The sequence below is a fragment of the Rhinolophus sinicus genome, chromosome 16 (assembly GCF_057876585.1).
Source record: "Rhinolophus sinicus isolate RSI-liver-muscle chromosome 16, RSI-T2T, whole genome shotgun sequence".
NCBI lineage: Eukaryota > Metazoa > Chordata > Mammalia > Chiroptera > Rhinolophidae > Rhinolophus > Rhinolophus sinicus.
In genome coordinates, this window is record NC_142516.1 from 107,870,744 (window position 1) to 107,895,702 (window position 24,959).

Consider the following 24,959-nt stretch of genomic DNA (forward strand, 5'->3'; position numbering starts at 1 on the left):
AAGCATTAGTTATCATTTTTAGGAACCTTGAAATAATAGTTTCATATCAAAATAATTGAGATATTTAAATATTGTGATTTACCCCCAGTGCTCTGGGTTTATTTCATGACTTACATATTTTTGGACAAGTATTTATTCCCTGCTTTGTCTCATATTTATAATTTCAGATTAGAAAGGTAATTTCTATTTTCTTCCTCCATTTGATTTACAAACTGTTAACAAAGATCAGATTGGCAGCAAAGACTGTTAAACCCAGAGAAATGTTCACACAGCAGTGCCCATCCCCCAGCACACGCTTTTCTCTTGCAATCCAAGCACTGCAAAAAGCGTGACAAGCTTTTCTCAGTTACACACCGACATTGGGGAGGGTAAGAGAATCCTGGTAAACATGAAGGATAAAGAATCTTTAGTAACCTCTGCTTTTGTGTAACATCACAAATGAAGTCAAAGGAAATCCTTGCCTAGAGAAATCTAGATTTATTATTTTAAAATCCACCAACCCCACTAACAACCAACTTCACCTAAGCTTGGGGAACTCTGAAGGTCATCTTTTCATTATAAACACTGGTTAGTCCTGTGTCCACAGGGAATCATTTTCTCTTTGGTACCAGGTGCTATTTTATTCTAAGTACCTTCACTGCTACTGTATCTTAAGGCCATAAAATTGTCCTTGAAAACAGTTCTATTTTGCCTTTATTGAAATTATCCTTATTTGATTTTTCCTTTAACTGGCAAGGCTCTCAACAATCTCAACCAATTCTTCAGGAAATAAAGGTAGTAACAAATGAGAAGCAGTGCTTCTGCTAAAACACACTATATTCACTCCTGAAAAAACTTGCTCTGCAAAAAGCACACACCAAGGAAAAGGTTTGTGAGGGGAAATCGTGTTTAGGGGTTTGGGGCAGACCACTCCAATCAAGCAATGTTGTAACCAGCACACAAACCATTAACCACGCAGACTGTAGCTGAGAATGTCTGGAGGTTACTACAGGGTATCTTTTAAAGGGGAATTAGAGCAGTACTATAATTGGAGAAGGGCTAGGGGGTGCCCAAGTGGGAGTAGAGCTCTGAGCCACTGCAGCTGCCATCACGGTCACTAAGAAAGCTGTGCAACCCTGGCGGGTGGCCTGGGTGCAGGTGCTTTCTTCTTTTCCTTCCAAATAGCCCACAAAGGCTCCCGGCTGCCAGTGCAGCAGCCTCGCTGAAGGTTTTATTTGCTTTTCTGACAACAGTTATCGTTCTACTCTCCCGAATCTGGCTCTCCTGGAGGAAAAGATCTTGTTGGAGGACATGCTCTCAAGTTCCTTCCATGTTATGACTATATTATTCCCTGTAATTCGTGTTACAGACACGTGTGTGGTTGCAGAAAAGTTTATACAGTTTTTCCTTTAAAATTCATACCACAATAATCCATAGAGGTTAGATCAGGTAACAGATTTGAATGGGAAAAAAAATGCTTAGCTGGCTCACTGAGGAGTAAGATCTATCTTTTTCACTACTGGCAATAAGAAGGGGAGGAAACCCCAATTTATGAGAATCTTGCTTTTTGAAATAAGATTACAGTTGGGGTTTCTTTTCCCTAATCCTCCAAAATGCAACAGAATTTCTGGCAATTATGAGTTTCTCATATAAACTTCTTAGGGCCTCCTTGGAGGTTGCTTTGTTAGAATCCAATGGGAATAATTCCTTGAACAACTTGAGAAACTTACGTATCAGAATGATACTGGTTTTCTTAAACAAAAGTTACTAACCTGGAATAGAATTATCCAAAACTTAATAGCAAGAAGTTTATTTTAAAAATAGAACAACATCCTGTCAAATCAGTCATACCGCGTCCACAGCCTGGTGGAGGGAGATAGAAATTCTAATAACTAGTGTATAAAAAGAACGTGTATTGTTGTCTGTTTACCTACAGTGAAGTTATTTTACATCAGAAACCCCTTAACAAAAAAACAGTGCTCATTTCAATAAAACCCTCACCTTGAAATATTACTATACATAACTCTTAACATTCCTGACAGTTGGTTCCTAGCATGGATGTAAAACACTTTAAAAAAAAACAAACAAAAATTCATATGCTCAAATATTAGGCAAATAATTTAATGATACAGAATACTAGAATTTCTTTAAACACAGTATTTCAAGTTACTATATTTTTGTCTGGAGTACAGATCTGAAATGGGACAAATTATACCCAAATACTGAACCATGAATTAAACAAAGAGAATGAACAATAAATTCCCGACTTAGGTTTCCATTCCTTACTCCCACTCACTCATAGTTGCCTCAGACTGTTTATATTGAAGATGTTTAGTTAAATCTTTAAAGGATGACATGTGAAAAGGCCCACTGCCAACAAGGCTGAGACATGCAGACGGGCGCCAGGCGGGGGCGCCAGGCAGGGGGGCCGTGGACTCTGCAGCAGTTCACTTCCTGCTGGAAGTGAGAGCCATTTTCTATTTTGCTTCACTCCAGGCCTGTTCAGACGAAGTACCACTCAGTAGCTACGGACCATTTAAGTATGGAGAGAAAAGTAAGGTAGAAACGTGGATTTCTTTTAAAGTAAATAGCTCTGGAGCCCATCAAGCACAACACCAGGCGTCCCCTCCCCCAATGTCTGCAGCCGCCCCCGTTTGTCAGCACCTCACTTTCCTGACCCTCTTGCTTCTGGCATATGGCTGGAGTTACCAGAAAGGCTTCACGGAGAACAAAAAGCTTAAGGAGACTGGAGGTTTCACACAAGATTTATATTCTGCTGAAGGGCTATACACGGTGTGGCCTGTTATTAACACTGCCGGCTGCTTAGGAACACTTTTCATGGAGAGAGCCCTTGCTAGTTTTGGGGCGGCATGGAATGAGGAGGCTTCCTTTAGCTGTGACAAGAGGGAGTCTTACACCAAATGGCTAAAGAACAGCTGCCCATCCCCAAGTCTGTGGGAATCAGAGGAACTGGGGTTTGTGCATACGTACAACATAGCTAAATAAAAATTACATTTTTTGTTTCATTGCTTTATAAAGTCACACTCCACATAAAGTCATCATTAAAATTCACTGATTGCCAGTACCAAATATAAGAGGCTCCAACAGTGTAAACGCATGGGGAGGAGTTATGGACTCCCAAGATAAATATGAGAGTGGGTCAGCCTTGATATTCCTCACTGTGTGGTGCAAACACTACATTTTTGTCTAGTTCTAAGGAGAGGATTCTACCCATGAATACTGTCACTCAGTCACCAGACAGGGAACAAGGGCTTCTCTTGGCTTTGGCACTCTGCTCCCTGGGTGGGTTTCCAATTGGTGGAGGCAATGAGTGAGTGGTCCGACAGAATATTCTGGAATCCCACCCAGAGACAGAAGCTAAGGGCTGTCATCAGCCATAAGGTCTTCACAAAGCATAGCAGCACACCCCCCTCCCCTCAACCCCTTCCTCTACCTAGAGCCCAGCAGAGGAGAAGCTCTTTGGGAGAGGAGAAGAATGGAAGTTGGCACAGGTGAAGGCCACGCTGTTCCCAAGGGCCTGATACTCTAGGCCACACCCAACAATATGTCAGTATAATATGATCCCACCCAGAAAATTAATGGCACTATTTTAACATTAGAGCATCTTGGGAAAATCCAGGATGCATACTCTGAAATTTAAATCAGGAACATGGAAGCCATACCGTATGCAGGTATATCCTCCTTTTTAAAATCTAGATGGTGTTTTAGTTTTCAAGCACCACAGGAAACCTTTTTAAAAACTTTAACCACTTGGTATAGTGCATGGGCTAAGCAGATTTTAAAAGAGACCCTACATCTAGAATGAGTTATCATTTATAACCATCTTCATGATACAAAGTTACTTGTAGGTGCTTCTGGTGAGATCTGAGATTAAACATGGAACAAAACTGTGCTTCACTCACAACACATCACCTTCCAAACCAAATACGCCGGTTAATGCAAAATCCCTGATATAACTATATTTAGCTTTTCAGATTAGGTACAGAGGGCCAGAGGCTTATCCTGGATGTCCCACCAATGACAAGAGCTGCAACTTTTGTATTTCAATACAATTATGGGCAGAAATTATATGATGTAGACTAGAGGTCCCTCCATAAAGTTTAAGATTTAGCATAGAAGAACAGAAGACAAAAACAAAATTCTCACGAAATCAAAATAATTCCACATTGGTCTTGTACTCCATCAAACCCTGAGATGAATTGTAGTTATGCTTGTACTTGGATCCAGGTTTGCCAGGACTCTTCAGTATGCTTCGAACTGGTTCATCATCAGCTTCCTGCTGTACTCATAGGCCAAAAATAGTGCCCCATTAGCAGGGAACGCTCGAATCATAGTAGGTTTCAGTCCAGAATATAAGGCCGTTATTCCTAGAAGACAAAAGAATGATCAAAGACTGAGATTCCCTTCCTTGGAGAGATCCCACAAAGCTGCATAGCATAGATATTTTTATACTTGCAAATCCAGACAATAGCACTAAAACCGAACAAGTGACAAAAGGATTTATTTCCAGGTTTCCCTTGACTAATAGAACTAAATAGACTAATGGAAACAGGACATCAGGTCTTCCAGCAAAGTTGGGTGATGCTCAGGAAGCATACAGCGATCTCATGCCTGTTTAACTCCTAGTAAATGGATCGGGCAGAGTTAAGCCTCATGTGGGCAAACAGAAGGCAGCCACAGGCCATAGTAGCTTTGCAGTTTCTCCAGGGGGCAGGAGCCATACACCATCGGGCCAGAGGAAACAGTGCTGGTATGGAAGTCGGAAGTCAGAGACCCGTTTCTACTTTTAGTGCTGCCCAGGGTGGTTACGAAGATGGAATTAGATAAAGGTAAGTACTTCATAAGTACTTTGTAAAACTATAAATTGTTATGTAAATTTAAAGGGGTTACATTTAGTAACATACAAGGTGTCTGTACTCTATTTGGGATACTATATAAACAGTTTGTGCATACTGATACTGTGCTCTGTTTTAAAATCAAGACAGAGGGGTTGACATCCCAAGCTTTAAGAGGTATAGTACATGTTTCTTAGAAGGGCAGATCTTTACTCACTAGTAGCATAAAATTGGCTTTACACAAACTTGAGTAGGAACTCTTCATCCTACTGCATAACTCTAAACAATGATAGAATATCACCTTTAGAAGTTGCTTAGTGTATTTCTAATTCTAGAAGTCCTAGCATTAAGGATGTTGTACATTCTTTTAAATCCCTTAGTGGTTCTCTTAGGGTCATCTTCTGATACTATCTTTACTATGTAAAACAAGTGGTGCTAACTTTAAAACATCTGTCCCCTTAAAGTCCATATTTTAATAATTCCCGCCACGCTATTTAGTACAAAGAATCCTGACAGGTAACTGGCACAGCGGTTAGGAATAAGAACTTGAAACATCCTTGAGAATAATGAAAGTAAGCTAAAGAACGGGGGTTGGAAACAAATCCACAAACATGGATTAATATACAGTGCTAGAAAGGGATATGAGGCAGGGGAACGAGAGCCATGATACATAACTTTGACAAGACTAGCAGTGAAATGACCAATCACTCTATACATACCTACTGTGTTTCTGCAATTAGCAGACTCACCTTCATTTTTCACAACACTTATAAAGGTTCCAATAAATCCTGCCTGTTTTCCAGACATGGAAAGAACTTGAATTCTGGACTTGATACAATCCACTGGGTAAACAGCAAGCCAGAGGCAGATTCCACCAACTCCACCACTTAACATCAAAGGGACGGGTCCTAGAGAAGAACATCAGCAAACAGTGTTTTGTCTCAAGAACGGCTGATGTGACATTTCTAGAGGTCAAGGTAGTAGTGGCTGCAGATAGATGCAAATACAAATGCTAATACTGTGGAACACAGTTCCCTGAGGCAACTGCCAAAGCTCTAAGAGCACAGGTTCCGTTTGGTAGTCTGGGTCTACCCCTCATCTCGCCAGGACCGGAAGCCCTAGTAAGGGTCACATTTAGGCTGGTCATTGTGGTGCTGTGGCCCTCCTGCTCCATCCTTGAGGGCTGGTCCACACACAACCAGCAGGCCCCCGGGAGCATGGCAGTGCCCTACCAGGATGAATGAGACTTTAGAACATTGAAACATAGGTCGTATCTTCAACTTTCTCACTCTGAAGTACTTTAATATTTTAATGCCCAACGGCCCTGATTCTTCCTTTACCATGAAAAACCAAAGTTGTCTTACTAAATGCAACAGTTTAGCCTGGGAGCTGGACTATGCCCAGAAGAGGTCCAAAACACGGACGGGAGGTACTTAAGAAAAAAGTAATCACACTCATGAGAGCCAAACACTGATATGTTGTGTCAAGCAGCTAAATAGGGTAAGTTAGAAAGAACTACACTTTTCACTGTTTTCAAAATATTATCAAGATTTATTACCAAGCTTTAAGCTTATTGCAAGATGATTTATAGGTGATTTGCCCACATATTGCTGATTTCCCATAGGGAAAGTAATTTCTGTATTTCCTCACCCCTAAAATGGAGCCAGAACAAATTAACAAATGTTATTGCAGTAAAGAAGTTTGGGATGTACTGCTTCAGCCAGTCCTGAGGAAATTACCAAGCCCAGCGGAAGGTGCCAGCAGTCACCAGCGCCCCCCAGAGGAAAGTGCCAGTAATCGCCAGCGCCACGTTGCTTTCCAGCATCCGGAAACCCCAGTGCCAGGCGAACTGGCCACAAGGGGGCGCAGAGTGCATGGAATCTGCAGCAACCACACCATTGGAAAGCTGACACCATCAAACCTAATGAAAACCCATTTACCTAGTTCATCTTTTGATCCCCCTGATGCAAAAAACGATCGGCTCAGTTCATAGCCGCCGAAGAAGAAGAAATAGCCCGGTACTTCTCGAAGTAAAGTGCTTGAGAGTCCATGGTAAAAGCCCAATGGGCCATCCTTTCCGAGGATACTCTTCACGACAGACCAAACTGTACTGGGAGGAGAAAGAGCTAGAGTGTTAAGGCAGGTAGGGGAGAAAGGACAACAATCGCAATCGCACCCAATCACAGAGCTGATTAAACTCTAGAAAGGAAGCAGCTCATTTTAGAAAGCGAAGAACCAGAATTCTGAGAATAAAAGGCGTGTGGGGGAAGGAAATCTCTCGGAGAAGTATAGATAAAATTATAACAAGTTTCATCACCTTAACTATTTATTGTATGGTAAAGACATTTTACTTACATGGATGCATACATTTCTAGAAGTCATATTATCCATGACGTAAAGGAGCTAATGCCCATTTTTTCAACAGTGAATAAGTGAAGTTACAATAAGGAGAGTCTAAACTCAGCACGAATAAAATGGTATTGTATTTGCCCAGTCCCTTACTTCCCTCAATTCCTATTTCCTCAACCTTTCTTTAGATGTGTGTTTTGAGGAAATTTGTTCAGGGGTTTTAGGAGTCGTTTTGTTTTGTGTGAGTGCAGGGAAATGAGCAAGGGAGTAAATGTTACTTGAAAGCAAGACCAAAGAAGTTCTAGGAACTGAGTTTCAATTCCTGAGAGGCAAACACTAAGACTGTAGTTCTTGGAGAGGCAGGTATGCCAGAATTTTTATTTCAAGCAGATCAGAGTCCTGCAGCAGCCAAATGCAGGACACTTGCCCTCTCGGCTCCTCTTCCTGATGCTGTGAGCCATGGAAGACTTAGTCCCTGGAACAAGAGCGCCAGACGCCAGAAAACCACACACTTGGGTGCAGCTTGGTGAACCCCTAGCTTCTCCCTTTGTTCTCAGCAGATGACCAGGCTTGTACCAATGCAGGTAAGCCCTGAGGTGGTAAAGGCCACCTGCTTTTAATGATTATCTCCGTCTGAGGACTTCAGAAGGCTTCTCAGGCATTACCCATTAGCCAGGTCCTTCCAGCAACACCACTCTCATTCTAACGAGAATGTGACAAAGGAATCCAACTCGACACAATCAGCCAGCCTTCCAATCCAAGTCTTAACCCCAAACTACCACATACCCTTGCGTGGGCACTGCTATACCTAAAATACAGTCAACCAACACTTACTTTTGTGCAAAGTGTCCATTTGCCTAAGTCCTTTGGAGCTAACAATAACTTTCTTTAAAAATACCTTAAACTACTTCGCAGGGACGTGAGGGCAACTTTCTAGGAGCTGTTAATGTTTTATTTCTTAATCTGGCCACTGGTTACAAAGGCATGTTCACTTTGTGACTACTTATAGAAACCCACACTAATGGTTTCTGTGCATCCATACTTCAATAAAAAGTTTTAAAGATTTATACTTTTGGAGGTCTGTGGGGTATTAAATATCTGTCAGGTGGGGTGATGGGTCCAACCATCACAGGCAGTCCGTTCAGAAAATTATCCTGACTGGTAGGGGAAAATATTCCAGAAACACATTTTAAAGTACATAAATCTGTTTTTTTCTCTGCCACTTAATTTTAGTACAATATAAAATTACAAAATACTCAATACATGAAGGCAACAGAGACCTACTGTTAGCGCCCGGGGTGCTTACTTGTGGCTTTGGGCTATCTTTCCTGAGGTCTCCATTTCGTACATGGTCTGTAGCCGGCACTTCACAAGCTCAGTGGGGCAGAGCACCAGTGCAGCAAACGCAGAGGCGAAGGAACCGGCAGCTGCGTTCTGCAGATCACTGAAAGGACACAGCACAAGAGGCCAATTACCTGTCCTGTTACTCATTCACTCAGCACTCACCATGCTGAAACACTTCAGCGTTAGAGGACAGCGAATATGAACGGAGAGAAACACTTCCTGGGTGCCCACCAGGGTCTTGCATCTATGGATGCCATAGCCCTGGGGAGCTGACAGCAACACCCCAATTTCCATGGGGGAAAATGATGCTTAAAGGTGATACATAATGTGCTCAAAGTCACGCAGCTACTAAGTGGCAATGCCAGGATTCAAACTCAGGTCTGCCTGACTGCAAAATCCATGCTCTTTTTATTGGTCACAGTGCTGCGGACCAAATATTTGTGTCTCCCATCCCCAAATTCCTATGTTGAAGGCTTAACCCCAATGTGATGGTATTTGAAGGGGGGGACTTTTGGGAGGTGACCAGGTTTAGATGTAGTCTTGAGGGTGGAGCTCGTATGTGGGATTAGTTCCCTTATAAGAAGAGACCAGACCGAGAACCAGTTTGCGTGCTCGTTCATTCTCATTCTCTCTGTCTCTCCCTCCCTGCCTCCCGCCCTCCCTTTCCCATGCAGAACACAGCAAGGTGTCCGTCTGCAAACCAGAGAGAGGGCCCCCACCAGACCCTGAATCAGTTGCCACCTTGATCTTGGACTTTCCAGCCTCCAGAACTGTGAGAAACAAATGTTTGTTGTTTAAGCCAGGCAGTCAATGGTATTTTGTTATAGCAGCCAGAATTAAGACACCCAGTAACATACAAAACATGGAGAGGAGGAAAAAAATTACTCATAGTCCCACCTCTCCAAAACAGGCACTATTAATACTTTGGCACATTTGACACTATGCTTTAAATAAAAAGGGTTCTGAGGCCATCCCTACTTGCCCAAAATCCAACCTGGAGCAACCAGGCATGTAATGTAACTGCCACAGATGAAAATCCAGGATAAACTGTTAATCAAAAAGTTGCTCATTCCAAAAAGATTTCCCAGTTCAGCTGATGACCTTCTGACCTCCGCAACAACGCAGAGGGCACAAGGACAGTGTGACGGTGCTGGAGGAGAGGGAGAAGCCCATGTGGGTCAGCCAGCCTGGCAGCTGTAGGTAAAATGGTTAAGCTGGAAATGTAAGTGGAGGAATGAATGCACACAAACACAAAACCAGAAGTACTGCCCTGGTCTCACAGACATTCAGTGCCACCAGCCACAGTCACCAGCAGGGCTGTGAAACTGGAATCCAATACAAGTTCAAGAATATGGAGGGAAGTCTAAGAAACAAATTACCAGGAAGACCTCCCTGAGAGTTCATGGGGGTCATAAAAGAAGATCCTCTCCAAATCCCAAGACAGCATTTCATCTTGGGAGCACAGCTCACATATGGAGCGAAACAACCCCTCACTGGGCAGAAGGACTGCGCCACTCACAGCAGGATAACTGGCTCCCTGAGGCTCACCCACTAAATGCCAGCATCCTGCTGTCACTAAACTACTAGCACTACTCCCAGATTCCCAAAGGCCCCTCAAGGAAATCCCCTCCGCTGACAGCCCCAGGCAGAGAGATCCCCTCACAATTGTTCTCCAAATTCTGAGCAAAAGCTTAATAGACCTACCACAATCAGTTGTCCTAAAGTTCCAATAAACTAATAGTTACATAAACAGATGTCAAACATTAGTGTATAATCAAGGGCTGCCTCCAATCCTGGCCCCAATATCCCCTGGTGGCCTGGCCTTGGTGCCGCGGATGGATGTGTGATAGGTGTCAGGTCTCAGAAGGCTGGCTTGGAGTTGGCTTTCACTCTGGAGGAAGACACTGCTTGCAATACGGAGTTCCTTTTGATTTTAGAGGATAAGACATTGGACCCTTTCCAGAGGAGAGAGATAAACAACTGTGCGGGCACTCATGTGAAAACTGTCCGCCGCTCACCTCATTCCTTCCCACTCCATTCCTGCTTAGCTTGGTTGTCAAAACCAAAGCTTGAAATGGTTTCTGCTATCTTTCAGCCAGCTTGCAGATCCATAGTTGGCCTCCTTCGGGGACTCTCTGTCAACCTGCTGACAGGCTACAGGCAATTAGGGTCATGAACCAATTTGCCAAGATGGCTGGAACAAAGGTAGCATCAGTAAATGTAGCCGACCACTCAATCTCAGGTGCAGTAATGGCTCACATGCCTGAACAAACACCAAGCATGTTGTTATGGTGCAACAACAAGGCCAGATCATATCTGCAGTGGACTTTGGCTTTCTAATAAATACTTTCACCTACCAGTGCACTAAATGAGGTCCATGGGCCCCAGCTTGTGCCTAAAGTATAAGCGTTTAGAGCTGGAATTGAAATGACAACAGGCGTAGGATGGCATTTGGTAAGAATCAACTATCACCCGTTCGACAAACATGTACCTGAACATTCCTGGCATGTAAGACCCCATCCAGCCAAAGGTCAAAGGAGGACACCATTCGGGGCAGTGTTCAAATCGAGAACAGACAAATATTTACAGTATTACTGCAGAAATTCACAACAGGTTCTCACAAGCAGTTCTCTCCTTTCACTGCTTCTGCTTATTAATCTTTTCTCTAGATCCGACCCCTATACAATATTCCAGAGCCCCAGCTGTGTTCATGGAAAGACTGCTGGACGGGGGCTCAGAAGACACAGGCTTGAGTCCTGGCTCTCTGTCATTAACCCGTGATCTTGAGCATGTAGTATCTGCACTTCATTTCCCCGTCTATAAGACAGAGTACACCTGCTTTGCTCCTTTCACAGAACCAGAGAGAGGGCCCCCACCAGACCCTGAATCAGTTGCCACCTTGATCTTAGATTTTCCAACCTCCAGAACTGTGAGAAACAATTGTTTGTTGTTTAAGCCAGGCAGTCAATGGTATTTTGTTACAGCAGCCAGAATTAAGACACCCAGTAACATACAAAACATGGAGAGGAGGGAAATAATTTCTCATAGTCCCACCTCTCCAAAACAGGCACTATTAATACTTTGGTATATTTGCCACCATGCTTTAAATAAAAAGGATTCTGAGGCCATCCCTACTTGCCCAAAATCCAAGCTGGAGCAACCAGACATGTAACATACACGGCAGAGCTTTGTAAACTCCAAGGCAGCATTTCCCCGACAGGTGACAAGCAAACACTGTTCTACTGGATGAAAAAGAAGAAGAAAGCGAGTTCAAAAAAGAGGAGAGTGCGGGGTGAGGCCAAGGGGAATAGGAGGGTTTCTTTCCTGCAGGACTCCTCCAAAATCTCACGTGGTTGCTCACCGTTTCCCGTCTTCTCCCCGGTGGGTCCTTCTCTAAGGACACTGGAAACTCACACACCAGGTGCCCTCAGAACAGTCTCTCCCTTGGGTGGGCCGAGCTACAGTCACAACAGACTGTTCCTGTCAGTCTCTCTCTCTGGGAGGAGAGAGAGAAACCTCACTCTCCTGGTCGTCTCCTGCTTATTTCTTTCCTTCCTCTTTTTATTGACCCCTCTGTCCTGGAGGATCCTAGGATCAGTGCTCAGCCCGCCATAGACACTGTCTCTCTGAGGGAGCTCATCCAGTCCCAAGCCTTTAAACAACAGCTTCTCCCCATCAAGACAGAATTCTTCTGTACACAAGGGCATGTCTTTAGACCTCTAGGCACATTTCTGTACAAAGGGAACCTACTTTAGTTATGAAAGACCTGTAGTTGCAATAGGATTTCAGATTCCTACTAAAACAACCAAAAAGACTGTCCTTTGCAACTACAAAGCTGATGGCATCGTTTTAAATGATTTAAAAAATAAGTCAGTGTTCAAAAAAGGCACGGCTAAACATCCCGGTGAATTCCTTTTAGTCTCTGTATAATAAATACCCAAGGATGACAGGCCAAAGTCTGATTGATGTTCAGGCCAGACTCGGCCAAAGAAAACAGTACATTCACCTGTATTTTCTCAGATGCTTCACACCCCTCCTAAACTTCCAAGTTTCTCCTCAAACCTACTGGGTTCAGGCGACCTCTTCCAGGACTCTGTATTGTGCTGAGTAGAACTTAAACCTTGGGTCACAAGTTGCTCTGTAGTTTCTGTCCAGCAGTTTTGCCCACCAGAAAAGTGGCACCACCGTCAGCATCTGAGAAGCACTCTCCTGAAGAATGCTGACGGTGAGGGTGCCTCCTTTTCCTGGTGCGTCGGCAATTCGCCCTTTGTGTAATGCAACTGTGTATTTCAATACAATGACAACATAGTCATCATCAGGAAGAAATTATTTTTTAAAAAGGAAACCTTCTTCCCTGTAAAGTATCATAAAAATCTTGACTATATCACAGGGTTGTTGCTATTTTTTAACAAACCAAGAAAGTGTCAGTATCCTCAGCTCACCTCAGCTTTGCCTGCCGGTCCAATCCCACCACTTTCCGCACCACCTGTTGGCAGAAGCCGTAGCACATGAAGAGGACAGAGTTCTCGGCGATGTTGGCGATGAGCGCTGGGCTGGTCCCCTTGTAGAATCCCCGGAAGCCCACCTGGGAGTATGTTTTCAGGCAGCAGTCGGTGAGGCCCCTGTACAGGTCGGGGAATGTCTGCATCTTCACTTTCATTGTGTCGAAGGGCTGCCCAGTCAGAACACATGCTGTGCCCCCTGCAACCAGGATAGAAGTCTTCTCCAGCACAAGTCTACGGCTGTGTTTTAGAGTGCAGCCTTGATAACCCATGGAAATGAGGGACAGGCAGCCACCCCAGTGCTGAGCTCTGCTTCAGCTCATTTTGATCTCCTGCCCCCCCCACCACAAATCTTCTAGCCCAGTCCAATAAACAACGTATGTGCCCAGCACCCAGCTCCAGCCCTGAAGCTCACACAGTAGAGGGACAGACGTGTGCTCTACATTCAAAGCCACCAGATGCAAAGGTGTGGCATGTGTTTAGCAGCATTGGCAATGGGGTCAGAGAAACCTGGGCTTAACGCCTGGCTCTGCTGTATCCTCCACAAACAAGTGGTTAACAGCAGTTAGTGTGTGTGTGTGTGTGTGTGTGTGTGTCCATATAAAATGGGAGGGAAAGTCTGAGAAGAGTTAATCACTCCTCTTTGCCTGATGACTAGCAGAAAAATAACAAAGCAATAGATAAAGAAAACTGAGTGGCTAATTAATCCCTGAAGAGTTAAGTATTTGACCCTCGAGAAAAGCCTCTTATTTGGATACTACCAATGAATGATTTGTATTGAGATAGTGAATGGACTGAAACATACCTTTGCTTAGCAAAAATCATCTATTTATTTGCTTTTATACTGTAAGAGAAATACAGCAAATCTAAATAGCATTAGATTACTTCAAGAAAAATTCTGAACATGAGAAAAAGACCTAAAACCACTCTGTAACATCCCCAGAACCTGGACTGGGTCAGAATTTTTGGAACTGCCACTGGCTAGTGTTTCCACCTTCCCTTGGACCCGCGAGGACACCATACATATCTCGGATGTCCTCTGCTTGAGTCAGGAAACATAACCACTGGATGAAGTTATTTAAGCCTCATCAACACTGAAAAGAAGGCTTACATAAAATATTTAAGAAACAAACAAAGACAACAGAATGAAGGTTACCAGAGGGGAAGTGGGTGGGGAGGATGAAGAGGGCAAAGGGGGTCAAACATACGCAGGAAGAAATGCCTACCGACAGTATCAGGAAAAGTAAATGCTAGCAGTTATAAGAGCCCCATACGTGTTCATACTATTATAAAAAGGCAGTCACCAGCAAATGCCTTACAACAATACTGCTGTAATTTATAGATTTAAAATGTACTGTAAATTATAAATGTGGCACCCACATACCTGTCCACACAAATGGCTTTCTAGGAAAAGGTAAGATTTTTCAATTCTATCACAACAGATCTGACATCTTTGATAGACTGACTGAAGGCGGATATTTAATTCCAAAAGCTGGAAATTTCTCATGTGGCTAAATATCCGCCTACTCCTGATACCAAATGGTTCCATTGTTTCCATGTTAATGTCGGAATGTAGCATGGATGTGTGCAGGGTCGGGTACAGCTCACTTCCACAGCAGGGTGAGGGGCTGACCCAAAGCACACAGCAGGCAAGAGGCCACTGGGGTGGAACCGAGGCAGCCCTTAGCTTCCCCTTCTCCTCAGGCAGGACACTCCTTGGCGGCTAACCTGGGAGCCAGAGCCTTTGCCCTACACTTCTTATCAGTGTCTGCAAAGCCATGTCTCTAGCCTTCCTCATTAGCCTACCTTGGCCGACTTTCGGTTCATGGGAAAATACTCTATTCTCTGAACAGCAATTTCTTTCTTACAATGAAGCGAAAGACAGGATGAGAGGAGGCAGCTGTCTGATTGCACTTGATCTGTTGACCTACGAGGTCCTACTGGATAAGAGGACAGGGGACAACCTACCCCTCAGCTCCCACTCCTGGGAGCTGCAACCCTTTATAAGAATTGGTGTGAGAGGCAAGGGTAAAACAGGGTTTTCATCTGGAAAGTCTGAGCATTTGAGTGCTTTCTCCAGCCCTAACATAACACAGGAATCTGGAGAACCAGTTGCCAGCCATGCACTTCCCATTCTGTCCTTTGTGTCAGGCTGAGCAAAGGTGATCTTTAGAAAAAGCGTGGCCTGTGTGTTGCAAGCACTGCCTGGGAGTACTTACCGGTGCCCCGTGGGGCCACAGTGTGCCCAGGGGCTCAGCCCTAAGCCCAGCCCACCATTCCCCAGCAAATCCTAGGGCCTCACGTTTCCTTCCAAGGCTTTAAGACACAGTGAACGTCAGTCTCGTTTACCAAAGACAATGCTAAAGGATGCCCTCCTTTCTTTCCCCAGCAGTGGTGAGGACAGTCCCTGGAATTCCTTAGAGAGATGGCACTGTTGTTTTGGTACTGCAGGGGCTGTGGAGACTGCCAGGCTTGGAGTGGAATCCCAAGTTACCTGCAAATCCCAGCTGTGTGACAATGGACAAGGGCCTTCAGCGTGGAGCTGTGATGTTTTCCAGCTATAAACTGGGAACCTTGGGAACTACCTTCTCCTGTACTCGGAACCCAATATTACACTTCTATTATATGGATTCATTTCAAGTTAAAGCATATTGCTTCTGGGGCGACAAAGGTATTATTTTCACCACGCTTTCCCTCACTCTCACTTGTAGAAAGTACTTGAGGAGGAGAAGATGGGTTTTCTCAGGGATTACCTGCGGCCCCTGCCGTAAGGTCAATGGCAGCTTGTATGGCAGGATTGGACTTCATGTTCGCCCACTCTTCTGCTGGGCTCTGTGAAAGGCAATTCCTTGGAGCTTATGACGAGCACCTCATACCCCTGGGTGGAGACAAGAATTCACCATCAGCCGGGCTTCTGCTGCCTCCCTTTTTCTAGGCCTGCTGACTGATTAATGGACCTGAATTTCTAGGAGCCAGGAAATTAGCTCTACGTTACACCATAGGGAGTGGACTCAAGGTGTCAGTGCAACTTAGGGATTGGCCTGTCTTTGTCCCTGCTCACCACCTCCGCACAAAAAGCTCACAGATCAAAAATCTTCCTTATCAGTGCTACAGCCACTGGTGGGGGGCACTCGAACCAACCTTTCTGAAGCCCTTAGAAACAAATGCCACATAAGGGAGCCAGCCACAGATGTCCCAAGCCACCTCAGACTAGTTTTTCAGAGGCCTAAGTTGAACCATCAGTCCACCAGGCTCAGTTCTAAACTCGGACAGCAGCCTGTGCTGAGTCCCTAAGAAGAGGTCACAAAACAGCTGGCCTGGAAAGAAACAAGAGCTCTGCCTGGGTTGAAATGCCTATTCTGCCACCAACAGGGTGGCCCCCTAAAGCTGGAGGTCCCCATCTATACAAGGTAAATAATAAAGGTATTCTCATTATAATACAAAGACAATCATAAATAGCTATGTGGGACGGATGTGACGATGAACTGTGACCATGCATCGAGAGTCCTTAGAACAGCTACCAAGCACAGCACCAAACATCACTGTCGTCCTTAGTCCCCTCCAGACTTTCTCAATGGTAATATGCACACAAATCACCTGGGGATCTTGTTGAAATGCAGATTCGAATAGGCCTCAGGTGGGACCAGAAACGCTGCCAGTCCCCACTTGCCAATAATGCCTGACCACCAAGCACACCTAGAGAAGCAACACCCGGTCCTTTGTGTTCCAGATTTGCTTGATAAGAACCACCTGGGGCACCTGTTAACTATTCAAAGAACTAGGCTTCACTCCTGGAAATCTTGATTCAGTAGGTGTGGGCTGGAGCCTAAGAAGTTTGTAAAAACTAGTGCCTACTCCTCTACCTTTGGACAAAAACCAACTCTTGCTGAGGCAGGGACTTAGAAAAAGGAAGATTAACGTAGAAGATTAAAGTAACCAACTCAGCAACCGAGTCTGTATGATTTTCAAACTATGTAAGTGACTTTTCTGTGAACCACAAGGAACAGTTTTTATTCCACGTTCCAATGAAGACCTGTGTGACCCTAGTCAGGCTACCTCGCAGAGGACAGGAGGGGCAGGCTGGATCGTTGATGAACACCACCGTCATCCTAAACTAGTGGAGAATTTTAGCCACCAAGAAGTTTTTTAACCAATTGAATCATGTTGCCAATGACCGCACACGAAGAATCTTACATTCTTTACAAAAACATTTAAAACCAGCAACAACAAAAGCACACTATATAAAGCAACTAACTTTGAAGCACAAGACAACAATTTAATGTTACTGCTAGGCCTGGAGAGCCACTACCTATTACTGAGGTTCATAAGTTGGTGATATCTGTTGAAGGATATCGAGGGCCTAATCTAATCGCCTCCTTTTGCAGATGGAAATTTGAGGCCAGAGGAAGATGAACGGTGGTTGTGCATCAAGGAGTCACACAGGGCACGACCAGTATGGCCTCTCTGTGTTCCCTCTTTTTCGTATGGACGTTTTCTTAGTAAGATCTGCTGCGCCTTTCTTCTGTGTCATCACCGTGACTCCAACCCCTTCAGGTAAGCCAAACTTAAACACATCAAATCCTACAAATAACTACTTGTAGTAAACAGTGATGGGAATTAACAAATTAACTCAAAGCGTGGGCAATTGATTCAAATTATGCATAGCTTTCGTTTGAAAGAGACATGGTTTGGGAGAAGCAAGACTGATCACAGTGAGTTAAAACTGATTCACGACCTTCAGAGCCACCTGGATATAAAAACAAAATCCTTTCATGTCTCTTTACCCCCCTTTAAAACGACACCAGGGTCCGACTTCAGGAGAGAGACAACTGAGCTAACCATACATCTTAATTGTTCTCTGGGGAAATTAATTTTTCTTATAGGAGAATCCTGAGGCTGCATTGTCCACCAGGTAACAGGCTGCTACGGGAAGATTCTAGCTTCAGGCTAAAGGTGGCGCGGTAGGAGGCTGCCCGCCAGCAGTTACTAGAGCTAGGGCATTACAAGAGCTAGGGCATAAGGGCGTAGGGACGAAAACCAGCCTTGCCACTCCCCCGGGACCTCGGGATCCTCGTCCGCACCAGGGGCAGTTTAAGGAGACGAGTTCCAACTTTCTCTTCCCGGCTCTGCACGCTCCCTGACTGCCCAGCAACCTGCCTGAGCCTTCCATTCATTAGCGCCTCCGTCCTCCCCAGGGCTCGGGCACAGACGGCCCGGAGACTAGATGACACGAGAAGAGGGCAAGGGATGGCAACATTTCCCAGCAAGTGGTCACTGCGGAAAAGAGGCCGCGCAGCTCGAGAGTCTCCGCCGATCCCCAGGGCAGCGCTCGGGCGACGCGCGTCCGCGGGTCCCCGGGCACGTGTGCCGCGCGCTGGCCGCTTCCCCAGCTGCCCGGGAAGGTCACGCCGCCCGGACACACAGGGCCGCCCGCTTCTCCCTCCCGGCCGATCCCCTGCAACCCGCGAGCGCCGGGCTGGGGCTGCTCTCACCACCGCGCCAGCAGGCTGCGTCCAGCTCCGGCTCCGCTGCCTGTGCTTGTCTCTACCTCCGTGGCGGGGGCGGCCGCTTAACCCCCACGTGGGCCAGGGGCCGCGGGCCGCAGGTTGGCCCTCCGCCCCGCCCCCGGTAGCCCCGCCGGGCTCGAGAGCGCCCCCGCGGCTGGGGCGGGCTACGGCCCGCAAACGGAAGTCGGCGTGGTGCGGCGGAGAGCTCAGCTCGCACAGGCCGCGGGACTGCGGGGCGCCCGGAGCCGCAGGCCCTGCCTGGGCTGCCGGGGCTGCGGCGCGAAGGGCCCCGGCCTCTGAGATGCTTTCATTCCCCTGGGTTCCCCCAGGCCCCCGTGAGGCTGACTCTAGTCAGACCTCAGGGCGGGGGCTGGGGGTGTAGGATGTTAGGAGGGCTGACAAAAGTCTTTAGGCTGGTTAACCTTGCTAGAACTGGGATCAAGGCCTTAATTTTCTTTTTTAATTTATTGGGGTGACAATTGTTAGTAAAATTACATAGGTTTCAGGTGTACAATTCTGTATTATATCATCTATAAATCCCATTGTGTGTTCACCACCCAGAGTCAGTTCTTCCATCACCATATATTTGATCGAAGGCTTAGTTTTCAATTATAATTGAGTACAAAAGTACTGGAAAGGAAGTGATGAAAAATAGATATGCTTATTGCCGGTTAAAAAAATCCCCAAAACATTTCTGATTCTACCTCCCCCAAGGAAATCTATCCCCACTGATGAAAAATGCAACTCTTAGTCCGCCTCTCTCATATTTTAGGCTATGTCTGTGGCTCTCTGGCCGTTTATTAAAAAACACTACTATGTATAATGCCAGGTGAGTAGTGGACTAATTGCGGGGAATCACTGCATAAATTATGTAAATACCTAACCACTATACTGTACAACGGAAACTAATACAAAATAATATTGACTGTCAAACGTAGTTAAAAAAATAAAAGTAAATTGAATTTTTTTTTTTTTTTTTAAAGAGCACTACCGAAGGAATCTGTTGTATACCAGGAGTCAAGGAATTTTCTCTAGGGCCCTAAGACACAGAGCTAACACCTACTCAGAGTCAAGGGTCTTGGTCTGTCCCTGGCAGCTACTCAGTGTAACATTCCGTCATGGCCTTGGGGCTACTTTGGTTTATGCTTCTTTTCTACACCATGTTTTCTTCCTTAAAACATAGTATCATTTTCTTTTATAACTTTCTGCCCTGTTTGGATATGGTATTAAACTATTGCCAATGTAGTTAAGTGATTCTTGGTGCAAGTCAGTGACTTAAATATTTGACGTGACTTGTGCGAGTATTTTAGGTGAACACACAACTGAATAGACTTCCCTGAGGGAGGTGCTTGAAGGCCCCAGAGCTACTGATGAATTGGGGCATGCATCAAAACAGCACAAAGGCTGTTTTTACAGGATCAGCACTTTTTAGAACTCAAGCTTCTGGAGCATAATTTAATTACAGAAACAAGCCAGGGCATTTCAATGACTTGCCCAGAGTAACATGTAACATAATTCGTGGGAAGCAGATCCAGGAGCAGAACCGCCAGTTACAAATCCTAGAGAACTGAGGGACATCGGCAATAACATCACCTGGTCTGGTAGCTTTTGAAAACTCAAAAAATGAGGCCCAAAGGAAAGTAAACTAAGGACAGACCCAGATCTCCTGTTATAGATTAGAAGGAGGTCTGGATTTGGAGCCAAGACGCCTACATAAAAATCTGTGACCTTTAGTGAGTCTTTTAACCTTTCGAAACCCCAGCTATCACCATACTGCAGCTCCTTTGAGCCCCCTGCTCCAGGCGCAATCCACCACGTGCTACTGCAGATTAACCCCCCCCCCCCACTTTGTCTTGTCTTCGTTTAGCGCGTTCCTCTCTGACCCTCACAAGGGCTGCTCCAAACTCTCATCACTCTAGTGAAGCTTTAAACATTTCTTCTCTCCCTCGCCTCTCCTTAACAACCCTCAGCCTCAATTTATTCTGTAAACTAAGAAGTAAGCAGGAAACTTTCATGTAAATTTTTAACCCCTAATCTACAGGGGTTGCCTTTTTTGCACAAACTCTCATTTGTTTTTCCTCCACTTGCTGTGTTGCTTGCTGTATATCCCCATGGCTGGCATGAATGATGCTGGGGAAGAAACAGGCTTAGTTAGAGGGGTCAAGTCACTTGCCCAATGTTGTACAGGTACTAAGGGAAGAGTTGGGACGCATCAAAGTTCTGTCCAAATCTAGTTCTTGTTCAATTCTAGTTGTTCAACAAAGTTCATATTCTTAACCACTACACTATATAGTAATACCTTCCAGAATGCTTCCTCTTAAAAGCAAAAAGTTTGCAGGAACTAGACGTTCTTTCTCCTGGAATAAATCTCCCTCTAAAATTCTTCACAGCAGTGGCTCTTTCTGCTATCTCTGTTTTAGGAATAGAGAAACAAATATACAGATGTCAAAAATCTTAACATCTCACAGGAGCTCAGAGAACTGATTGGTTGGCATTGAATCATGAAAGTGTCCATGCAAAGTTTGTTCTAAGGGTAATTCCCCAGGAATCTGACGGCCTCTTGAGAACAGAATTTTAGATTAATCATGGCTCTCAATGTAGATAGATCAACCCAACAGCATTTCAGACCTGGGATCAAAAAACCAGACAAATCAATGCACTGACTTCTTTGCTCCAGGTAGCTGTTTGTTGCACTTGGGATTGCAAAATCCAGGGACATTAGTACAGCTGGCCCTGTGATGAAGCGGCAGGTATGACGTAGGTCAGAGGTGAGAGGACAGACAGAATGGCTACATGGAAAAGGGAGCCTTTCTATGTCAACAGAATTTCACAATACACTGGTTAATGATACTAAAAGGAGAAATAATTTCACCACTTAAAGGATTTTGGCCCTGATACCATGTGGGTGTGTTGTAACAAAGTGTTAATTGAAGTCGCAAATAATTAAAAAACAGAAATTATCTCCAATTCAAGGGTACTTTTCATTAATGTGAAAGGACAGAAAGTTATATTCTTTCATTACACAATTTCAACTATTGAATATTCTTGGCTGCTGATATAATTTTCATTGAAAACTCCCTCAAATCATTTTTTAGAATCAGGTAGAGTTTTAACTGGAAATAAACACAGATTTGGATTTCTGTTTACAGGGAATATGGGAGTAATTTGTACCCCATGAAAGAGTTAGTAGGACAGTATTTTAAAGGGAGGCAATTTCTGTTTGTTTTCCAGTTTTATTGAGAAATAATTGACATACATCACTGTAGAAGTTTAAGGCAGACAGCATGATGGTTTGATTTACATATATTGTGAAATGATTACCACAGTAGGTTCAGCTAACATCCATCTTTTCACATAGATACAATAGAAAGAATTAAAAGGAAAAGAAATTCTCCTTGTGATGAGAATTCTTTGGATTTACTCTCTTAACAGTTTTCCTATATATTATATAGCAGTGTTAGCTATGACCATCATGTTGTACATTACATCCCTAGTATTTATTTCTTATAGCTAGAAATTTGTATCTTTTACCCACCTTTTTTTTTATTTGTCTTGTCCTTGGCAGCTTTTTAATAGCTGAGGTGTGTATTTCATGAGCCTTAGGTTTGAATTTGTAAAATATATGTTTTTTTAAGTAATTATATAATTTACAATATTTATATGATTTTAATATTTTATATTAATTTTAATATTTTATAATATTATATAATTTATAATAGCAAAGAATTAGGGGAAATGCCCATAAATTGTTAAAATTTAATGGATCTTCAATAAGAGGAAATACTGTGCCATAATTTAAAAAATTGTTTTCTTAAATCATATGCTTTAGGATATACTTGGCTGTAAGTAACAGAATGCCCAGATATCAGTATGTTTATTTTGAACACAAAAAGAAATCTGGAGGTATAAAGTTCTAGGATTGGTTAATTTAACAGTTCAAAAGTACTGGGTCAGCTTCTCTGTGATTCTCTTCGCTTTTCCCTCATGATCACAAAGTGGCTGCTGCGGCTCTATCACATTCTCACATGCATCATCCAAAAGCAGGAAGGAATCATTATCCTACACTTCCTTTTTATCAGAGAAAAAAGTCTTTCCAGGAATCCTTCTGTCAAACTGCCCCTTGAATTTCATTGGCCCAGAACTGAGTCTCATGCTCCCCCAAAACATAAACATTGAGAAGAGAACGGAGTTACCATAATTGGTTTAGAACAGGGGTCAGCAAACTTCTTCTGAAGAGGACCAGCTAGTAAATAGTTCAGGCTTTGCAGAGCATGGAATCTCGGTCACTCACATCTATTCATTTCTGCTATTGCAAGCAAAAGCAGCCATAGACACTGTAACAGGTAAGTCTGGTTATATTGCAATAAAACTTAATGAACACTGAAATTTGAATTTCATATAATTTTTACCTGTAACAAAAGTCTTTAAAAAATCTTTTTCGTCATTTAAAACTGTAAAAAAAAATGTTCTGTATGGCTCACAGCCATACAGAAAGAGGTGGCAGGCTAGATTTGGCTAGCAGGCAGTGGTTTGTCAACCCTGGTTTAGACCAATGATAACATATCCCCTTGGGACTGTGGGAGAGGCCCACCTTCCCTGAGACATCATCACTGCAGACCTGGTAGGGTGGAGGGAAAGGAAGCAGGGTTCTGTTACATAATCAAGAATGTCTCCTACAGCATATAAAGGATATGGGGAAATGCTTAGGGATATAATTGATGAAGGAAATTTCTGTGAGTGCCGGGATCGTGTCTCGCGAAACCGAAGAATGGAAGCACAGACCAAGGAGAGGCGAGGAGTTGTAAAAAAGGATAGTTTATTAAAAGCAAAGGGTCACAGCTCTCGAGCGGGGTGGTGGTGGAGGGGGGTCCCGAATGAGATGCCCAGTGACTGAGGCAAAAGCTCTTATTTTTATACCTTCCCTTGCCTGCTTGGAGAAGGGGGCTGGTGCCTTCTAATGGAATTCATCTATCAGGTTTGCTCTGTTTGCCCATGCTGAAGGGATTAACAAAATAACCCATTCCTATCTATCAGATCTATTCCATTTGTCCAGCCAAAAGGGATTTATGAGATAATTTATTAACCTTAAGGCGCCGTTACATTCTTTCCTGAGCTGAATGAGCCATTTCAGAACCTGGAGTTTTAGGATACGGCTATCTTTTGTTTATTCTACCGGGGACCTTCCTGTCTACCTAACAACATGTTACCTAACCTATCTCATAATCACTTTTAAATGGATTATAAGGTGTGATTGAAAAAGACAGTGAATGTTTAAATTTTAAAAATTTTATTATGGTAAAAAACACATTGCCATTAATCCCCCACAAAATACCCCCCCTTGCTTTGAACACACTTATCCCATTGTTCTTGCCCCTTTTTGAAGCAGTTCTGGAAGTCCTCTTTTGTGAGTGTCTTTACTTCATCCTCCATCATGACAACGCTCCATGTCACACATCGCTTCTGGTGCGGCAATTTCTGTCAAATAAAAACATTACGGTGTGTCCTCATCCACCTTATTCACCGGATCTGGCACCGTGCGATTTCTAGCTCTTCCCCAAAATCAAAATGACCATGAAAGGAAAACCTTTTGAATCGATTCAGGACATCAAGGCAGCCACAACAGCGCAACTAAAGACAATATGGGCTGGATGATCCCAACCAATTTGGCCTGTTTAAATCCCTGCTATAGACCAAGGCACACATGAGCCACAGCCACCTCAGATGCCTTTTCCTGATCTCTGGTTCCCCTAAGCAAATCAGATCACTGCTTCCTTTCAATAACAAACTTTCACGTAGCACTGATCATGTAGTAGGCTCTGTCGGCTCAAAGTAAGTGCTGGAAATACAGAAATGAAAGAGTCAATGCATAGCCTCAAAGAAACCTCAGTCCAAGTAGAAGAGGAAGAAAGAAACAATTGCGATTTGGGGAGGGCATGTGGCAAGAGGGGTGTGGTAGTGTAGCACCCCGGAGAAGGGTGTGAGGAAAGGACTGAAAAGAGGTTTTCAAGGGAGGCCCGCAAGAGACCCCCGTATCAGGGTGGATCTGGAAAAAGCACGTGGCCCTTTTTTCAGAGGATGAAAGTCAGGGCTCTTAGTCTGTTGGCATACCGTGTTTCCCTGAAAATGAGACCCAACTGGAAAATAAGCCCTAGCGTGATTTTTCAGGATGACATACCCTGAACATAAGCCCTAGTGCGTCTTTTGGAGCACAAATTAATAGAAGACCCGGGCTTATTTTCAGGGAAACATGGTATGACTCTGGCTGATGGAGCATAAAAGGGGTGGATTAAAAGGATATTGGGTGATGCTCATGATTGCTGAATGAGGAAACTGGGCTCCCTGAAGGACTTCTTGAAACAAGTCCCCGAGCCCACTGCAGAAAAGTCAACCACAGAAATCTTGGCTGCAGCTCCTGCAGAGCT

At 44.2% G+C, this 24,959-nt stretch overlaps 1 protein-coding gene across 3 annotated transcripts; it reads right to left on the reverse strand.

Moving 5' to 3' along the window:
• Positions 1–2,079: 2,079 nt before the first annotated feature.
• SLC25A15 (solute carrier family 25 member 15) lies at positions 2,080–18,659 on the reverse strand. 3 transcript variants are annotated; one of them, XM_019749448.3, is made up of 7 exons: positions 18,523–18,659; positions 15,784–15,908; positions 12,971–13,229; positions 8,491–8,628; positions 6,776–6,945; positions 5,585–5,743; positions 2,080–4,367 (listed from the first exon to the last, which is right to left on the reverse strand). In XM_019749448.3, exons 2-7 carry the CDS (start codon positions 15,836–15,838, stop codon positions 4,243–4,245), a joined length of 906 nt encoding a protein of 301 aa, XP_019605007.1. In that variant the 5' UTR covers positions 15,839–15,908; positions 18,523–18,659; the 3' UTR covers positions 2,080–4,242. The 3 variants fall into 3 exon arrangements, with proteins under 3 accessions (XP_019605007.1, XP_088649242.1, XP_019605008.1); XM_088793116.1 differs by lacking the exon at positions 18,523–18,659 and adding an exon at positions 18,188–18,326; XM_019749449.3 differs by lacking the exon at positions 18,523–18,659 and adding an exon at positions 18,112–18,136.
• Positions 18,660–24,959: the final 6,300 nt, after the last annotated feature.

Excerpts from the sequence above, each read along its gene's own strand:
- SLC25A15 (XM_019749448.3), bottom strand. The coding sequence starts at position 15,838 with ATGAAGTCCAATCCTGCCATACAAGCTGCCATTGACCTTACGGCAGGG. Across the intron at positions 8,629-12,970 it reads GACCGGCAGGCAAAGCTGAG|TGATCTGCAGAACGCAGCTG; the intron begins GTGAGCTGAGGA and ends GTGTCCTTTCAG. Across the intron at positions 6,946-8,490 it reads AAGATAGCCCAAAGCCACAA|TACAGTTTGGTCTGTCGTGA; the intron begins GTAAGCACCCCG and ends TTCTCCTCCCAG.